The 19,971-nt window shown below is 41.3% G+C and overlaps 1 protein-coding gene and 1 long non-coding RNA gene across 6 annotated transcripts in view; one reads left to right on the top strand and one right to left on the bottom strand.

Moving 5' to 3' along the window:
• Positions 1-16,693, bottom strand: part of ESRP2 (epithelial splicing regulatory protein 2) — a 61,174-nt gene extending 44,481 nt beyond the window's left edge. For 3 of the 5 annotated variants that reach the window (XM_019497498.2, XM_059713761.1, XM_059713760.1), the window contains exons 1-3: positions 16,563-16,693; positions 16,201-16,353; positions 15,246-15,374 (exon numbers count right to left, since the gene is read on the bottom strand). In XM_019497498.2, the coding sequence (XP_019353043.1) occupies positions 15,246-15,374; positions 16,201-16,335 (264 nt within the window). In that variant the 5' untranslated portion in view covers positions 16,336-16,353; positions 16,563-16,693. The other 2 variants (XM_006269305.4, XM_059713759.1) reach the window with 2 other exon arrangements.
• Positions 16,694-16,827: 134 nt separating this feature from the next.
• The window catches only part of LOC106739586 (uncharacterized), a 33,073-nt gene continuing 29,929 nt past the window's right edge, over positions 16,828-19,971 (top strand). The window contains exon 1 of the long non-coding RNA XR_009455244.1: positions 16,828-16,980. This is a non-coding gene — a long non-coding RNA (uncharacterized LOC106739586). The remainder of the gene's footprint in view (positions 16,981-19,971) is intronic.

The following is a 19,971-nucleotide window of genomic DNA, read 5'->3' as shown; positions in this document are numbered from 1 at the left end:
TAGATGAAGTTACCTTCCATTTCAGAAAAAACAATACAGAAAAAAAAAAAAATCAATACTCTTCTGATTACCAGGTTATGGCTATACCCTCTTTTTGTACTACCACACAGAAATAAAGAATATCAACCCAGCTGCTACAACATTCATTTTCAACTCAAGGAGATGGGTTCAGTCACTCCTCTGCCACAGACTTTTGGAGTGACCAAGTTACTTAGTTGCTCTGTGCCTCAGTTTCCATTCCAAAAGTCTTGAAAAATAACTATATTAAAGATGGTACGTTGCTCAAATATTATGCCAAATAAAATGTAAGACAGGTAAGCAGGTAGGTAGGTAGATTCACTGGTTCTCTTAACCCAGTCATTCACATAGTCCAACTTCAAATAGCTTCAAAATGTGCAAATTTAGGGCTAGATTTTCCCAAACAGCAGCCAAACTGTGCATCAAGTTTGGAACCACCTTGAATAGTTTCCTCTTGGAGGAATCTTAGGTCACGTCTTAAATGGCTGTCAAGTCTTGTCTTTTCTTACTACTGCTCTGAAAACAGAATTCTAGCAGCATTTTTTGCCCCTTTTGTGCCTATAAAATAGCTAGTGTGCAGCGGAATTACTGTTTGTACTCCAAGTTGATGCCATCTACATTGGCTGTTACTATGAAACTAATCTATTGTCATTAACTCAGCCAATTATGGAAATTGACCCATTTCATCTTCCTATAGCAGACTCCAAACAAAATTCTTCGGAGAATAGAACAAGAATTATTTAAAAATCAGGCTCTAAACCAGTATCTCATTTTTCTGAGTGTGGTCTTCTCATTGCCATTTTAAAAAATATATACTTTTCACCAGTAGAAGTTTTCCACCCTTATATTCAATGTGCCATGAAATCTAACTCTTGGGAGCTAATGTGACTGACGTCACAATCCCCTAACCACTGGGAAAGAGAGTAACTATGGAGCCTTAGGGGGAAAAGTACATAGAGCTCTTACAATTGTGGGAAAATGTCCAAGAAAAAAATAGAATTACCCATATGAAAGTCTGTTAGAAACTGTCCCTTAACAGAAAATGGAAAAATGAACAACTATAAAGGAAAATGGGTTCTATAGTATAGTTGAACAGTGCTATCTAAAGCTGTTTGACCATGCATAGATTAGTAAGGAATAATTAGAATGATAAAATATCAAATATCAGAAAAATGTTTGCACAATATCTGTTTAGGGCCAATTTATAGCTGTAGTTAAATGATATGCTGGGGTTCAAGACAGCATAAAGCAAAACCCACCCCTCTTACAAGACAGTCTTTTCCATTTTCATTACAACTGGTGACATATATAGTTAAGATAGTAAACAACAGCTGGCTATTTAAGTTTCAGTTCTTCCTGGAAAATAAGTAGAAAGCTAGTTTTGACTTTAGGAGAAAAACACTGCCCCAGCCCTGCCAATACAGAGCATTTTATGACTATTTTAGATTAATTATTTCTTAGATGGAAGTTTACAAGAGTCAGACTATTTGCATGCCTTCCAGCTATGGGTACCTACAGCATCTAGCTCAGGTAAGTCAGTAAAGCACAAAAGGCAACACCATATTACACAGTAATTAATCTGCAGCTTTTATCTGCAAAAATATAATCAGTTTATTTTAATAGCGAGTGTTTATATACTGAGGCCAAGGACAAGCCACTTGATGTGCTCCTCAGAGAAGACAGAATAGCACATGCCAAAGGTATATAGAACAAGCAGCCCAATATTCCATTATTGTTAGGCTTGCTTTGATACTGCAGCTGAAGCAGCTGATGATTAATTAAATGTTTGCTTATTGAGGAAAAAAAATCCCTCTACTTTCCAACTAATTCTCCTGGTCTCTTTGTTAGACTATGCAATGGCAACAACAGACATTGCACAAGTCTGCAGCAGAATATATGCCCAAAGCAAGATTCAGAGCTTTGAATGACTTAATCTCAGTAAAAGAAGGACTTTGCTGGGACTGAACAGCGGCAGCAAAAAAGTAAGGATAAAATCTCAAGTGTTTGAAAGGAAACTCAGAAACTTTAAAAACCATGATGTAGCATGGAGGAAAAAAAGAAAACCCCTGTAGCCCATATAATTTTTCTGGACTTGCTCTTTCATACCAAAACATTTTCTTAAATAGAAAAAAACCCAAAAGGTGAGGCTTCTTCATAGCTAAAAATAGCACATAACAGTGGATTGAAAAGAAGAGATGAACCTTATAGTCTAACTAAATCAAAGATGCATAAGTAGGGATCTACCTAAATTGTGGTTCAGCAGATTTTGTGGAAGCCACAAAATCTGGGGAAGCCCACAAAAAAATAAAACTTAATAGAAATAAGTTTTTATTATAAGCAGCCTACTTGGGAGGGAGAGATGCATGCTGGTGAGACAGCACAAAGGGTGCAACAGACAAGATGGCAGCTGCCCCCCCCCATTAGGGGTGGGGCCAGACAAAGGGCAGAGCAGTCAACTGCTGGCCACCCCCTCCTCCCCCCTGGGCTTCTGTCAATCAGTGCGGGGGGGGGGGAATGTGTGTGTGCAGGGTCTTCTCACCAATCAGCACCAAGGAGCAGGGCCACTGTGAAGTGCCTGGAAAATTAGCTCTTTGTGCCCAGACAAAGCTGTGAAAATTACTGTGTCTCACTGAGAGCTAAGTAAGCCTAAGGCTGCTCTGATCCAGCTTAGCATACTGCAGATTGTTTGGCTGGGGCATGAAGGTGCCTCAGTGCAGGGCTACTCAGCAGGCGGCCCGCACACTAAAGCACCCTCATGACCCAGCCAGCCGGGCCAGTGTCTACATGTATACTACTGTGGAGTTAAAAAAAAAACTGCAGCAGGACAGTACTTGTAATACAAGTACTACCCTGCTGCAGAGTTTTAGTTTACTCCAGCCTAATAACCCTGCACATGTAGATGCCAAGATGTTCACTGCAGAGCTAATCAGTCTGTTCCACAGTAAAAGTCTCATGTAGGCATGCCCATCTGGAAGTTCACGGTGACCTAATTCGACATGCATAAGGACTCTCCATAAATAATCAAGTTCCAAAATCTCCTGAATTTTCATGCAAGTGCATGCTCCACTAGATATTGCCTGTTAGGCTGAATGGTAGGACTCCTACCTTAGTAACTCCCCATTAAAATCATGCAAGACTGTATCATTTTATGGAGCTATTTGCTTAGGCTTAGTCTGCTTTCACATTCCATTATTAATATATACACATAAAAAACCGAAAACTAAAAGCTACCTTCAAGAGCCAGCTCACAATACCGGATTGCCTCTCTTTAACGAAGGCAAAATGCCCACTGAATAGTTAAAGAAACAACAGAAAACTTTTAGAGCAATAAAGACTACCCTCCGTGTTGATAATTTTACTGGCACAACTGCAATTTTAAAGGCTCCTGTACCAGTAAAAGCCTTTGGTAGTTGCAGTTAGAGCTGTATAAAGAGATTTTATACCACTATTTCCTGTTTGGTTCACAAAACCAAAATAAGATATAGCTATGTGGAAGTGTCCCTGCACTTCCACAGCAGGGCAATGTTGTTGGTTTATCCATGTCAGTATAATTAAAGTAAAACTGTTAATAAAGAAATAAATAAGTTGACCAAGGCAAAATTCTTCAACCTAGGGAACACACATGTTGGCACCCTTTGCAGAACACCTTCAAGCCAACTAAACCAGCACAGCATTTTTGACCCTTTACCCATATTTCTAGATTGTACAATAACAATGTCTCATATTCATCAGGGGCTGGAGTATTGTGCACTTTACTTGTGCAATCTATTACTTCAGCATGAAAGACAAGGTTGAACATAATTCCAAAACTGGATTACTTTGTATGGTTTCATCATTATATTCCCCACAGTGATGTCTTGGGTTAAATACAACCTTGCGCACACAGTATTTTATATTCACCCCCCACCCCCTCTCTTTCAAGGGCAAACTTTCATTAGCAATGTGATCTTTAGCACTGACTCTATTGATTGTAATGCATGGGACTACTGTGTTTACTCAACACTGTCTCATTGTTTGTAGTGCCAGCCTAACCAGTTGGAGGCCAGCAGCCAGTCCCTGCAATGAAGGAACGCACAAATCTGCTTTTTCTAACAGCAATTTTTTAAAAGAAATGTTTTTCTCCCCTTTTATTTTTTAAGCAAAAGATGAAAGAGATGGGTAGGTTGGGGAAGGAGGTGAAGGAATGCCACTCAACCCATCTCCATACATTTCAGTCTTCATCAAGATACTTCATGCTTCTGCTTTGCCCTGATTCTTAATCTTACCACAGCAGTTTAAGCACTTGAGCTGGATGTAAGAGGAGAGGCCTTTGGTTTCATGAAGGAGTGACTTTGCTCCATCACATGTGAAGAGCCCTAAAACACAAGCCTATATGAACTGGCTGCACCTTAAAAATAAACTGGCCTCTCTGACTCCCCTCACCTCCACAACACACAGGGGTTTTTGCTTTCCCCAGCCAGGATACTCTTTTTACAAACACTAAAGGATGCTGTTAAGTGTGAAGTGGCCCCTTAACACGCTATCACACTCCAGAATCCTCAGCCCAAAACTGTCCCTGGCAGCAAGATCCTTCAGGACAGACACTGGCTGTGCCTGAGGAAAGGGGAAAAAGGAACAAGCAAAACAAGTTTTTTAAAAAATGCTAAAATGTCTAAAATAGTCCGTCTCCTTCAAGGCTTGGAAAACCTATTCCCCTTCCCCCATATATCAGTGCTGCTAGCACTGATAGTGGTATCTATCTGAATGCAGTATAGAAGGAGGAAGAAAGGAAGGTAAGCTTTTACTACCTTGATAGAAGCTGTCTCCATCACCCCTCCCCCTCCAGCTGTCTGTCTGTACCAGCTAGAGAAGCCAGTACCAGAAACCCTTCTGTCAATAGGGCAATCCCAACCAACTCATACAACTTCCCTAATCAGGAAGCAATGGACTACAAGATACCACCACTACAAACAGAAGAGGTATATTAGGAGAAAAGCCTCTGTCCCTACCCTACATCCCATGTTTCTGTGCTCAGTTACCTCCAACAGTGCTATACAGTAGCTGTATGCAGACTAATAGCGGAGAAGCATCAAATCATTAATGTAACAGAATCACTCATTGTGATATCGGTTCGGAATAGATGTGTGCATATGCCTATGCACATGCTGTAAAAGCCAATTCATACCTACTCGTAGAACGTAAAATTTAAGCACGTTTATGAGTTTTCCCAAGAATGGGACCTTCAGTCACCTTGCAAGGCTGTATCACTGTCAGATGGAGATCCACACTACTGACAGCTCAAGAGAAGTTCTTGAGCTCAAATGACAACCCTTTTAAAGCCAAAAGATGTTTCAAGGGAGTCGAGAACTAAGAATGACCACTATTTTCAGAGCTTACAGAACCAAGTGCAAAACCCATTCCTTCAAATTTCTCTACTTTTCAAGCTTTTCTGTACAGATGACAGCAGCAAGAAAGTAGGGACATATTTGTTACTTTTCAATCAGCTCCTACAGGAGCAGAAGGGAAGCTGGGTTTAATTATTATTATTATTATTGTTGTTGCTGCTGCAGCTGCTTTTCTGCTATTAAATTACAAAATTTCTCTCACACTACTCAGCATTTAGGCTTCTACTCTGAATACACTGTTTGGCTTATAATGAACGTCTAGCTTTGCAGGACATGAGCAAAGTGGGTTAAAGAACAGGTTGGCAAAGCAACTATATCTTTCCTACAAAAGTGGCATGGCCATCCTGACAAATTTAGAGACTAGAATAGGTTGGGAATGGTTTCAAGAACATAAGCTCATCAAACATATCAGAGGTGAGACAGATAAGGTCCCAAAGGAAGATACCACAGCAAGCAAAACTACAATCCAATGCATTCTGATGGCTTTTCAAACAATTCATTTCCTACCCTTGTACTGAAGTGAGGAGACAATTGCAATAAGAATAGTAGGAAAAATTGTTCATGACCAAAAGAAACAGGAGACATGTGGTTTTCTGGATTTTTTATGCAGCGTTTGTGATTATGCAAAGCTTTTCTATGAAAAGACAAGAAGAAGAACCTTATTTGCAACAAAGAAGAAAATATCAATGAAACAATTATGGTTTGGGGTTTTTTTAAGAGATTTAATGCAGCAAAATGAAGAAAGGAAAGGAAAACTAATTGAGAAGTTCAGCAAACACATTTTAAAGCTTTGTTGCTGTTGATAATGGGTCAGGATGGATAAGTCCATGCAACTGATGCATCTGTAAACCCTACACACTAAGATCATAATTCCTTCCCAAAATCCTTCTGTCAGTGATTGACTAGATGGTAAGCAGACAAGCTTCTTTGGGTAAATGTGATATCTTTTATTAGCTCAACTAAATAGTTGGAAAAAATGTTCTTTGCAAGCTTTTGGACACAAACACCTTTCTTCAGGCATAGGGAGAGTCTCGATGGTAAGCATTTACTGTTATATTTAATATGCCAGGTTAAGTCTATGCAAAGAGTTTCTTTTTCCAGAGAAAAGGGACTTGGATATCAAATACTATCTCTGCATTTGTGGATTACTGAAATGTTTACACTTCACTGAAAGTTCTCTCTTTATAATCATTCTTCTGAATACAGGTTTGTCAGCAAGGAAAAAAATAAACAAAACCAGAAGGCAGCCACTCACATAATTACAGACAAGAGATAGACAGAATTAGTGTTTGTATTTCTATCAACACCCTTAAACTTTTAGGGGAAAAGAAAGCAATGAGCCAAAGGACAAAAAAGTAGTGTCTGAAAAAAGGGACCATCCCCTATATTAAACAAAGTATTAAATGCAATGGTTTTGCATAAAGCAGGCATTATGAGGGCAGTTACTCCAAAACCAAAGTCCAATTAGCCTTTTTATAGCTCTTGCCACAATACTGGCTTGCTACCTACACCAAAAGCCAGTCAGCATCTATGCTTTACTAATATGCCAAACTGCCCCACCTAGATGTGCCACAACATGTTAAGAAAGGTGTTGTCTTGATACAGCAGTGGTTAACTACACAGCATCTGCAAGAATGAGGCTTAGAGACACTTAAAAAGTGCTGAGTAGAGCAACGTGCAGAAGCACTGGCTCTGCAGTCCTAGAGGCCAAGTGCAGCTAGTCAGAAAGCCTGAGGCTGAATCGATTCAATCTTTACTAGTTAGTCTAAGCTGTGTAGATTGAACCAATAAGTGAAAGGATATTCACTTCTGATTCTGGAAATGCAGCCAGATCCCTGCAGTGGCCCAGGTCAGAAGTCTGGGGAACTAGAACATGCCACCCTGGAACAGACAGCTTGGGGCAAGGCTAGCACACCCGCCCTGCCAGGGGGATTTGCGGGGAAAGTGCAAAGCATCCTGGGGGACAGAGAGTTGACTTGAATTTGGAGGGGATCTAGGATAAAAGTTCCAATATACCAATTTAACCTAAATCAGTTAAGTCTATATTACATCCACCCAGGTTCATCTTAAACCAGTTTTGGTCATTCTGAATGCAGTTTATGTGCACTGAATTTCTGTTGTGTTACAGATTTGAACTGGCTTCTGATCACTTATACCGGTTTATGTGCAATTTCTCTGTTTAGCCCAAGAGCTTCCACAAGGACAAGACTGAAGACTCATAGGAGAGCAGTGGAATAAAAACAAGGCAATGTGAAAGAACCAATATTGTTCCACAGAAATAATTTAGTTTCTTAAGCTAGTGAAACCATTTCTCACATCATTCTCAGGTCTGCGGGTTTTGTTTTGATTGAAGTGCTTAAACTCCAGGACCAGGATTCTTAGTTCAGCAGGACACCTAGGGGGTATTCTGACAGTACCATGACTCGTTGCCAGCACATTTGACTGAATAAATGCTTACAGTAAGGTCAAGAAAATAAGCCAAATATCCTCTGGGGTCAGGTGCTCCTAACTCAGCAGTCACTGCATTAGACAATGAGCCCTTTGCTTTCAGATGTGGCTCAGTGTTTTTCTAAACAGTAAATAGTGTCTCAAGAGCATTCAAGTCCTACACACCACTATGAAAATGTTAGACTATATTAATGACACATGCCCTTTAAAAGCTACATGGCTTCCAAGCATGTCATCATGTTAGCCAATGTGAAAATATGAACAATCCAGGCAATGCTTAAACAGGTCATTGTGATGATTTACTTTCTTATAGCTGCTAAGCCATCCCAACCTGATAAGAAGTTTCAGTTACTGTTTAATTTTGCCAGAAGTAGGTAGTAGCATCAGGCAGGAAAGAGTATGCAAACTTTTCCTGTCCACAACTGAAACAAGGTATAATCTCTCACTAAGAGGCAGGACTAATCTGGGCCAGTTCTCAAATGATGACAACAATGGTAGCTAGGGATACTGGATTTTATTCTTCGATCTGCAAATAGTCATATAACTTCAGGGACGTTGCTTACCCTATCCATCTCATTTTAATCAGATGTAAAATGGATTTAAACATAATTTGTAGAGGAAGCAAATCTTAATGAGGCTTATATGACAGTTTTATAAGATTAATAATCCTTATACAGTAGTTGGGTTGATCAAAACTCTTACGGCCTTTAGACACGTAAAACTTATTACATTGACATATTCCCTATAAAGCATAAACTCTGCTGATAATGCACACATCTATGGGACATAATGATCCTTTTTACAGAACCATTTTATATGCAAGCCCTTGTTTGGCCTAGAGGTCGATCAGGGGTAAGCGGTCCAAATGTGACCCACAGGGAACTGCATTTTTAGTGAAAAACACACCACACCTCTAAAGGTGTAGACTTTGGGTATCAATTAACCATTCTTTTCCACTGCCAATGATATGAAATCCCACTCTTGTATCCAGAGCCCAAAGTACAAAGATCTGGAGAAACTACACACTGCAAGACTAAATGCAAGACTCTTTTTAACTAATATATCGCTAAATTCAGAAGTAAATTGGAAATAGAAAAACAACTGACATGCAGGACCAGAATATTACATAAAGCTGATTGTGATAGGTTTGTTTCTGTGGTTGGCACTGGAGGAGTTTGCTGCAGGAAATTGCACACATGCACAGAGCAAGTTTTTTTTTTAAAAATGGCATACAGTATCCTTCTAATTTACTCTCAAGCAGGAGTTCCAGCTTGCACACCTATTCAACAAAACAGATAATTAAATACACTGTCCTGTTCTCCTGAGCTAGCCAGTTAAGCCAAAACACTATTCAAAAAGTTTGTATTCAGCCATTCAAAACAGTTGTGAATTTATTTTAAATCATTAAATGCCCTCCTTATAAGGAAGATGTTTTTCCCTCCATTCCCCTGAAGCAGTTTTAAGAAGTTGAGCGAGCTAGGCTTCTGTTCCCCTACTTCCTTCGAGAGCAAATCACCATCAGCATTTACATGATTGGAAGTGCTGATAAACTTTTCAACAGTGGCCTCATTTCACCCATTTCCTAAAGTTAATCAAAGGTCCCCATGTAGAAGAAAATATAGAACTGGTAAGCGGAACTGGGAATATACATGACCATCTAGTCAACGGGTGTTGTCCTTTGTGTCAAGAGAATTCTAGTTTAGCATTTGCATCTGCTTCCTCACACCCATGCAAAATTCTACACTTCGCTTTGCACCCTGAAGACTGGTTTGGCATGTCAGCAATTCATGCTGAGGATCTAAACACTGCTGTAGAAATAACAGCCTGCTTGGTTACAAATGCCAACTGATCACTAAACACCTGTTCCAAGTTTCAGAGAAATAACAAGGCAATTACTCCAAAACTCAAATGTATGTGATAGCAGTGTTGGGATAAAATTTCTTCAGAATAATTTGAAGTTGAAAGACCCATTATAAACTTCAGTTCTTAAATTGCAGCTTTTTGTGGGTTGCAAGTTGAGTACTTCAGAGAATCTATCTAAAGTTTGTCGTTAACTGCAAAGTCAACTCAAGTTATCTACACTCTACTTACTACTTGAGTTTGCCTAGAAGTGAGGGGTGTCCTTACCACAAAATGTCACATGAACTGCTGTGTTCAGATTGATGCTGAATGTACTCTAGTGTAGTGCTAAAGCTTTGGGGAGCAAGTCCCACAGCTACTACACTAAAGTGAGGTGGATCATTCTACTGGTTCTATTTTACTGAAGTATGAAAGAATTTGTCCATGGCACAGTAGGAACTGTGGGAAAGTACTGGAGGCCTAGTGGCAGATTGGTAGAACAAGACCATACCCATACTAAACTGCCTTGTTTACATAACTCACCAGACTGTAACTTGGGCTTTAAAAAAAGTTACTGCACTTTAGCTAGTAGGTTTTGGGCATCAAACCTGAGTTAGGAATAACACTTTAGTTGTGACTTGAGCTCCATGATGAAAACAAATCTTGAAGCACTTGAATCACCATAGTCCCTTTCTCCTGTTCCTTAGTTTTTGCTCAGTTAAAGCCATCAGCCTACCACGTGATAACAGAGTTCTTAAGTAAAACTGCTATTTTCCTTCATCCACATCAATTGCTCCATTTTTTCAAAATGGAAGCAAAAAACAAAAAAAATTCAGCCAATATTTCTGCTAGTATTTTGGAGTGCAGAACATGGAAAAAGGATGCTGAAAGTCACTGGGGAACGAGAAGCTGCACTGTTCAACTATTGAGTGAGTTATGTTGTTTCCATTATTGCAAGATGCCCACAGTACTGCCAATAGAACACATTTAAAAACCACGTCAAGCCTCTAAAATCATGAGATTACCATAAAAAAAAAACCTTTAGATATGACTGATTTTGCATTCTTTTTATTTTCCTTCTGGCATCCGTGCTCTTATGGTAAGAAGAGGATGCAATACAAGTCTCGTTAAATGAAGTTGCAACCTGTTGATCAGGCTACAGGAATTTACTGTTTCTTTCCATTTCCTAGTTTAAGGGCAAACAACTACCTTGTTTCCTGATGGCTCAGGTTATGTTTGGTAAAATATGTTGTGTATGTGGCTCATTTGCTGGGTTGATAAAAGAAAAATTTTGCAATGATGCATTTAGCAATTTGCTTTTATGGCCATCTAAGTGAATGGTAAACCTGTTAGTATTTTCAACTTGTGCTTAATTCCAGGTTCTCTAAGTGAGAGAAGATTAAGTGCTCTGGGGTAACTTGACTCAATAGATAATGTGATGAAAGGCCTGAAAACTTAGGACAGTCCAAAAGGAAAATATGCAAGTAGAACTAAAAGAGCCATTGCATACGGTTCCATAACTGAATTTTGGGGGCATTTTTTGAGAGGGGAGATATGTCAGTTCCTTAATTATGGAAACCTTCCTCTTTTTATGAATGTTTTTCAAAGTAAATCAGTAACAGGGCACACAAGACACCACATATTTTCATTTTGTAAACATTTCTCTATTGTAGTTACTTTTTTAAAGCTGTGTCCACTGTCAGGTTGGTATGTGAATGGCACAACTTTGATAGAGAAGCAGGGTAACCATATTATTTTTTTAAGGAAATCCAGGAGACTATCCCCTACTCTCCTCCCCCAAGTCAGTAGTGCTGCTGCAGGCATCGGCAGGTGAGCAAGGGTGCGGTACAGTGGAGGTGGAGTGGCATGGCGCACCGGACAGGTGCCACCCTGCCCACATATGCCCCGTCCGCTCCTCCTGAGCAGTGGCTGGAGGCAGGGCATGGACCAGGCTGAGCACTGGTCCAGTCTCCTCGCCTTACTCCTGGCCCACTGTGCCACTCCACCTCCCCACCAGACTGCGCCCTGTGCCCCTGCCTGCAGCAGCCAATTCCAGGACTTTTCTTTCAATTTGCACCAACCAGCCAGGATATTGAGACAGCCTGTGAAATCTGGGACTTAAATAGGTGAAACTTGCTATGTTTAGCCATGACCCTTGTAAAGCACTCAGAGAACTGAGACATAAGCAGTGTTATCATTTCTTACAGCATTTTGTGTTTTACTTAAATAAAGTTCCATCTCCTAGAGTCAGAGAAATTCATGAGAAGCTCAACCTTTACATTTTATTTGAACACAAATAAATATCAGCTTCATGGTTGGAGAGGTGCCTGAAAATACACCAATCTTACTGTAAAGGCTCAGAAACCAGAAAGCAAACAAAGACTTAAATTTAGAAAAATCCCATGATTTTTAAGACAATCTCATGACTGAGAATTGGAGGGTGGCTGATTAATGCTTGGAAGAAAATAATGCTAAAACTGGCAAGGCTTTCCTTTTAATGCCAAGCCCAGATACTTCTGTGTAGCTTTGCTCTATATTAAGAGGCATTTATTTAGGATTTGTTGCTTGTACCCTGACATAAATCCTAACCAGCAAAAGGAGTTTATCATAGGTTTTCAAGTACAGAGAGGACTGATTTAGAAATTAAATCTTGGAGTCATTTCCATTTTGGATTCTCTGCATATGACACAATATAACTCAAAAGATACAGATTTAGAAATTCATGAAAGAGCCATATGTCAATCTTTGTGCAGTAACACAAAGCTTTCCAACTGTGACACTGTGGGTGTGTCTACATAAGATGCTTACTGTGCAAGTAGCATGCTGGGCAAAAACCATGCTAATATGCTACTGTGTAGTAGTACTAATCTACTAAGTACTAAGCATCACTAAGAACCTGTGTGCCAACACTACTATGCAGCACAGCGAGTTACTGTGCATTGATTTAGTACTTGGTTAGCCAAGTACTAAACTTAATGTACAGTAACTACGGTGCATTAATGAAGATGCACACTGTATATCATAAAATGTAACTGCACACTCAGATCTCTACAGGTATGGGAGCGTACTGCTTTAGAACAGCCAAAATAAATTTAATAAATTGATTATTTTTCTTTGAAAAAGATACTGTCTGAGCTTTGAAACTATTTTTAGGATAATGCTGCATAGCTGTCCCTGGAGAAGATGGTCAGTTTTGTTCAGGGGCACACATGTTTCCTAGAACTAACATCAAAAAATCTAATTAGAAGACACCTCTTCAATTAAAGCCTCTATTCCACAATTAAGGAACTCAGAGCATATGCTTTTGATGGTGAACATGGAAAGCTCTCTGAATAAGAAGTAATCTCTTTTTGTTCAATGGAACAGCTCAGCCTCACTCACTAATTGCCACCTAGAAAACAAAGCTGAGAGTTACCATATATTGACATACTGTGATTTGGAAACAGTCTCCAGGACAAGCAGAGACTTAGAAACTCAAGGCGAAGTCAGAATAGCCAGTGAGGGTTCTGATGACGTGGCTGGCATGGGTGTGTAACCACCCATCCACTTCTCCACAATGATTCAAGCAAATGGAAAGCCAGTTTCATATACTCAATTTTGCAATCTTATATCCAGGCATATGTTTATACTGGTGTTTTTAAATAACAACTTTAGTTAATTCCCCTTTTTAAAAGCACGTCTCCATTTGCAAAAATAAATTTAAATGAAAAAGAAAATAAAACCTAGATTTACTGACTAGACTTAAAATACTTGATACCAGCAGAGCATTCAAGGGTCATAACAGATGCAGGATTTGGCACTATACCCATAGCATTCAAATTCTCCTGTTCTCCACCCCAGCATATGAGCACTTCATAGACATGAATTAATAAACCTTTCCACACTCGCATGAAATCAAATAGCACCGCCATCTCCTTTTTCCCCCTTCCTTCTTCAGATATGGAAACAGAGGCACAGATTAATTGAACTGCCTATGGCAAGAAACTGCAACAGGCAGAGGAACACACATCTTAAATGCCATTCCAGTGCTTTAAAACAGAATCCTCCTTCCTCAACTGGATGGATGTACCACCCAAAAAGAAAAAAGGAAAAAAGAAAGATGTTTTGCAAGAGTCTGCACCACACCTCCACACAAAGGTACTATTTCCCTTTATAGGCTGAAGCTGATCCACCTACAGTGCAATTTATGACAATAAGATACAATCTCTCATAAAAGTATTGAGTATAATTAAAGTATGTCTGTTATAAAGGTAAACAGAGTGTACTTTGCTAAGCTGTTCCAGATGCTTTAGTGTAAGATCTGGGACAAGATCAAACCTGCAGCTGTACATTTTCTCAGGGGTTAGTTCAAAGCTACACAAATCACTTTACACTCTTAGCCTCTTGTGAAACCTGTGTAACAAACAATCATAAAAGATAGTGCCAGCACAATTAATTTTGAAAGATAAGTTAACACTGAGGGTACATAACTGTGCATTAATACTTCAGAACACAGTCAGGTCAAGTACAGTGAGACGTTAAATATCCAGCGACAAAAAGGATTTGTACCCACTCCGCCAAGTTGTACGTGTTTCAGGAGATGTTAAAGCAGCATGAACCTGTTTTACTGCCTAAGCAAGTTTCTCTCTGAAGCGCACCTACAATGATTCAAACAAGGTGTGGAAAGCCAGTTTTATATACTCCACAAAACTGCACTACTATTTTTCCTTTCATGTACATTTTACTCAGCTATCAAGTTTTAAAAAACAGACAGAAAGCCACTGTATATAGTCTATACACACTAAAAATTGAAAAAAAACCCAACTGTTTCTTGAACTGTGAGAATCATGAAAAAGTATAAGTTATTGTATTACCCAATATTGAAGTGACACAAAGTGGTTCATAGAGCAAAGTGTATCAATAGTAGAAACAAGAAACAAAAAGAAAGGTTTTATCTTCCCTCTACTATGAATTTAGACTCAGACTTAAAAATGTCTCTATCACTACAATTACCCACTTTGGTAATTAAAGATAATTCAGTGAAACATGAAAGAGAAGTCATGCACTCACTGCACAGGTAATACTTTACAGAAACAAGTTTTCCAGTTAATTATTTTTTTAAGACTGAATTATTTTTTCAGAACATGAGAAAGACAAGGCTTGACATCAGCACTGAGGCTGCTGGATCATAGTGGACAGATACTTCTTTGATCAAATCTTTTTTTCAAAAATGTAGTTAGCATGGTTAAATTCAGATGGAGCCTTGAGTTAGAAAATTAGGTTAAAGTCAGGACAGAGGTGGGTCGGAACAAAAAAAGAGGTCAGAGCTCCAGAGTGCCAGCTCAAAAATTGCTACATTGTACATAGGCCATTATTCAATTCCTCTGTTTGTTTTGTTTCCCCAAAAGTCCAGTTGCAGCTAGCTCAGGTCTCTCCAGGGGGTCAATTTCGAGGTGTTGCTGGTTCTGAAACAGCAGTGATTTCAAAGCAAAAGGCAAAATCAAGTCTATTTGCTTTATGGCACCAGTTGAATCTTGCTCCCAAGATTAACCCTCAGCTGCCCTGGTTGGTCCTCACCTGTTGGAGAACTCGGTCCAAAGGCTCAGCTTTGCTCAGTCCCTCTGGTGTTAAACCACTCACTTCTTGACATGGGTCACTCAACTCCGGATTGTCTGCTTTCACCAGGGATTTGTGCAATGTCCCTACCTGAAAACATTTAAGCAGGGGGAGATGTGAGGAGCCAGGGAAGGAGTCCCTTCTTCCACTGCACTCAGAAATGCGAGGAAGATCCAGGCCCCTTTCCAAAACAGATGCACACACACACACCAAAAAGCAATGATTTGACCAAAAACAATTACAAGGCATTTGTCAATTTCACAAATCAAAGCCTCTGACCTCCTCTTTCCTTCCCTCCCACCCCAAAACACTCCTCTGCTGCCAGGGCCCAGGCGGGTTGGCGAGGCCTCGGGAGAAGACCCAGTGCCTCTCGCAAGCCAGGGCAGCTTCTGGCTGGAATCGGGTCATTTTGATGAGAAAAATATGAGAACGGTAACAGTGCCTGGAGGGGCAGGGGTGCCTCCACCCCAGCTGGCTCCTGCCCATTGTGTTTTAAAGAAGCCCTGCAGGTTGGCCTAGGAATGAAGCTCATAGAAAAAGCGAAGAGCTGGAGCATGAGGAGAAGAGGCGAAGCACAAGGCCGGCCCGCTTCTTGAGGGGGTCCTTTTAGACCGGGGAGGGGGAGGGGGGGTGTCTTTTAAGGCTCCAAAAACGAAGGGGAAAAATCTCTAAAGGGAACGAATGACTTTAAAGGGGAGCCCAAAGGAGAAGGGCTTTAAAATATATATACATAAGTCTTTGCAAACTAAAGCCCGCGCCCTCCTCCTCCCCGGTGCATTTGTGAAATGAACAAACGGCCCCGGGCGCGGGTCGGTGCCGCGGGCCATGTGGCACAGCCGGGCGGCCGCGGCCGGGGGCTCCTGCAGCCGGCCTGGAGCCCTGAACGCAACGTGGAGGGAAGAGGGTGAAGCCATACCTTCTTGCTGTGCAGATCCACAACTTGCCACACCAAGAGAATTAGTTCCCTCTCATCCGAACCCAGTTTAGCCCCATATGCACCAGCTGTTGCCCCAAACAACACCACCAAAGAGTCACTGTGCGAAGCCGTCATGACCACAGGGGGAAACAACTACAATCAAAAGCAGAGGTCAAAAAAAAAAAAGGGGGGGGGGAGAAAGACAGACAAAAACAAAACGCAAAAATCCCCACAAAGGCTCGTCCCCGTCCTCCAAGTGATCACAGGGGAATAAAAGGACAAGGAGGAACGATATGAAGAGAAGAGCTCCCGGGGCTGGGAAGGTTTGAGGCGAAAATGGAGAAAACTTCTTGCAGCTCTACCTGTTCCCAGTGATTCCTTTCCCCGGGTCTGATTGGGAGGTGAAATTAACAAGCTGTGGGTTTCTCTCCCTCTGACATCATGGTAGGACCCAGCCTGGGCTTGGGCTTTTTTTTTTTTTTTTTTTTTGCCTCCTCTCCTAAGTTACCTGCCCTGGACTCAGCCCATGTGACTCTAGTCAATCTCCCAAAGGGACAAAGCCATTGGGTCTTTGAAAAAGGTGTAGGAGGGACGTAGGGAGAATCAACGCCTGGAGGATCCTGCCTGATTGGTTTTTGAGAGAGATCAGAAGAACCCCCCCCTCTATTTAATTCTGCCTCCAGGAAGTGCTTTTACCTGCTTTCAGTTTTACAGGAGTCTTTTATCAGCAAGTGGAATGTGACGGGCAGCTGAATTTTAAAGAGACACGGGCCTTCGAGGGTTTGTTCGCTCACTTCTGAAGTGGGGGTTGTCCAAATGCTGTCGGGTATTTTCATGTTTACCTGGGAGTCTGTTCTCTTGGGCTAAGTTTCACTCGTTGGAAAGCTTAATAACGTATAAGCATAGCTATGCCTAGTGCATGATTTTAGCCCTCACATGTGCCCGGTAAAAACCTGTCTACAGTACTTTAAATTCAGAGGTTTTTGTCTACAGTGAATGTTAATGTCTGTGTACTCAAGGATACATTTGTCAGCTAACAAGAATGAAAATGAAAGTACCTTATAATTGTTTAAGAAGATATTCTAAATGGTTGGTATTTCAGTCAGAAATGCCCTGTATTCAGACCCTAACCCTGCATGCTTTTATTGCAAAGTATCCAGTGAACTCCTTTTGCTTTCCTTGAAAGTAGGAGCATATACCAAATCCTTTGCTGGTCATGGGCCTCAAGTGCAAGAAACTATAGTTCTTTTAACCAACTGCCACCCAGTAGTGGCTGTTCCATAGGTATTAGTTGCAATCTGATTTTCAATGGTTACACTTCATTTTTTTTCTTTTACCTACCTAGCTATGTGTAGGGGGCTTAGTTTGGCTTGGGGTTTTTTTCTGCTTTATGAAACAAATTGGGAGAAACTCTTACTAAAATAAGTGGGAAAAAATGATACGAAGTAAGGGCTTGATACTGCAAAAAAATGTACACAGTAGTTTGACTGGTTTCATAGTAGCTAGGGTCAGGAGGAACCTGAACAGATCATCTAGCCTGACCCCCTGCCACAGGCAAGAATGAATGCTGGGTCACAAGACCCCAGACAGATGATCATCCAACCTCCTCTTGAATTTGCCCAAGGGAGGGGTGAGGACCACTTCCCTGGGAAGTTGGTTCCAGATTTTGGCCACCCTAACTGTAAAATATTGCCTTCTGATCTCCAACCTAAACCTATTCTCCATCAGCTTTATTACCATTGTTCCTTGTCACCCCAGGTGGTGCTGGGGAGAAAAGGGCTCTACCTATTTGCTGTTGATCTCCCCTGATGAGTTTGTAGGCAGCCACCAGGTCCCCCCCTCAGCCTCCTCTTGCTGAGGCTAAACAGGTTCAGGTCCCTCAGTCTCTCCTCACAGGGCTTGTCCTGCTGCCCTCTCACCCAGCAGGTAGCCCTCCTCTGAACCCTCTCCAGGCTGGCCACATCCCTTTTGAAATACTGTGCCCAGTACTGGATACAGTACTCCAACTGCGGCCTGACCAAAGTCACGTGGAGGGGGAGTATCACCTCTCTGGACCGGCTTGAGATGCACCTCTGGATGCATGACAAGGTATGGCTGGCCTTGCTGGCTTTGGTCTGGCATTAGCGGCTCATGTTCATCTTGGAGTCAGTAATGACTCCGAGATCCCTTTCCGCCTCTGTGCTTTCAAGAAGGGAACTCCCCAGCCTGTATGTGTGCTGTAGATTCCTTCTCCCAAGGTGCAGCACCCTGCATTTATCTACATTGAACCCCATCCTATTCTCATCTGCCCACTTTTGTAGTCTGTCTAAATCTAGTTGCAGCCTCTCCCTCCCTTCAAGCGTGTCCACCTTGCCCCACATCTTAATGTCATCAGCAAACTTGGACATCGTGATTTCCACCCCCTCATCCAAGTTGCTGATGAAGATGTTAAACTGTGGGCCTGAGGGCCGAGCCCTAGGGTACCCCACTGCTCGCATCTCGCCAGGTTGAGTACAACCCATCCACCACTACTCTGGGTGCACCCCACCAGCCAATTTTTTACCAATCCAACTGTATAGGCATCAGTGCCACAGTCGGTTAATTTATTGATGAGGATGGGGTGAGAGACAGTGTCAAAGGCCTTCTTAAAGTCTAGAAAGACTACGTCCACAGCAACACCATCATCCAAGGATTTAGTTACTTGGTCATAAAAGGTAATTAGGTTGGTCAGGGTGATTGCCCCTGAGCATGATCTCCCTGCAGGCCCCCCACAGATGTGCTCCTTGATGATTCTCTCTAAGATCTTCCCAAGCACCTACAGTTACTTGGGTCCTCCTTCCTCCCTTTCTTGAAAATTGGGACCACATCAGCCAGTTTCCAATCCCCCGACACCTGGCCAGATGACCATGAATGCTCATATAGCTGGGCCAAGGGCTCTGCAATGACCCTTGCTAACTCCCTCAACACCCTTGGGGACCTGCAGATTTAAAAATATCTAGCCCTTCCAGAAGATCCCTAACTACATCTGCACTGACTGAAGGTCTGACAGAGCTATCCCCAAGGTTGAAGCCACTCAATTTAAAGCCAGCTAGTGGTGGCTAACAAGTATGAAATATGTATCATATAGGGCTCACAATATTTTTAGCACCTGTTGTTTAAGCCTGCTGTGGTTCAAAATTCACAAAAACTTCAGTCCTCCCTATCCTACAGCTTCCACCATTGCTAGCTGTGCTGGAACTGCACAGAGAGTGAATTGCAAACACTGCATTTCTGTCCAGTGGGATTTCACTTGGTGAAAATCTCCCATCAGGTCCTAAATTTCAGCTATGTTGGTGGTCTGCAGCCAAAAAATTAAGCTTATTTCATGCATTATGGCACTTATAGTGGCAATTGATTGCTATTATCTTGGGGAATAAGCAGAGCTGCACATTTCATTATGGCTGTTGAATAGACCTAGTTTTTTGAGAATTATGTTTTACTTATACTTCTGTTTAATGAGATCTTGTAGTTAAGGGAAAAAATAACCATCTTGAAACACTTATGGAATACTACACGGTATGCCCCAATCCTGCAAACACTGGTGTACATGCCTAACTTGGTTTGTGTTTCTTCCAAATGATAAAGTTTAAATGTATGTGTTTGTGAGATTGGAGCTCATGCAATATCTTAAGGATTTTTGCATTCAGAATATTTGCATGGTAACAACCATGCAGAGAAATCTCAGAGGGCATCTTTAGGTGTGCTCCAGAGGTGGGTGGAGTTGCTTTAGTTAGAGCAGCTCTCAGGAGCCAC

This window comes from Alligator mississippiensis, chromosome 10 (genome assembly GCF_030867095.1).
Source record: "Alligator mississippiensis isolate rAllMis1 chromosome 10, rAllMis1, whole genome shotgun sequence".
Lineage (NCBI taxonomy): Eukaryota > Metazoa > Chordata > Crocodylia > Alligatoridae > Alligator > Alligator mississippiensis.
Note: the sequence above shows the minus strand (reverse complement) of the source record. Positions and strands in the feature narration are given on the sequence as shown.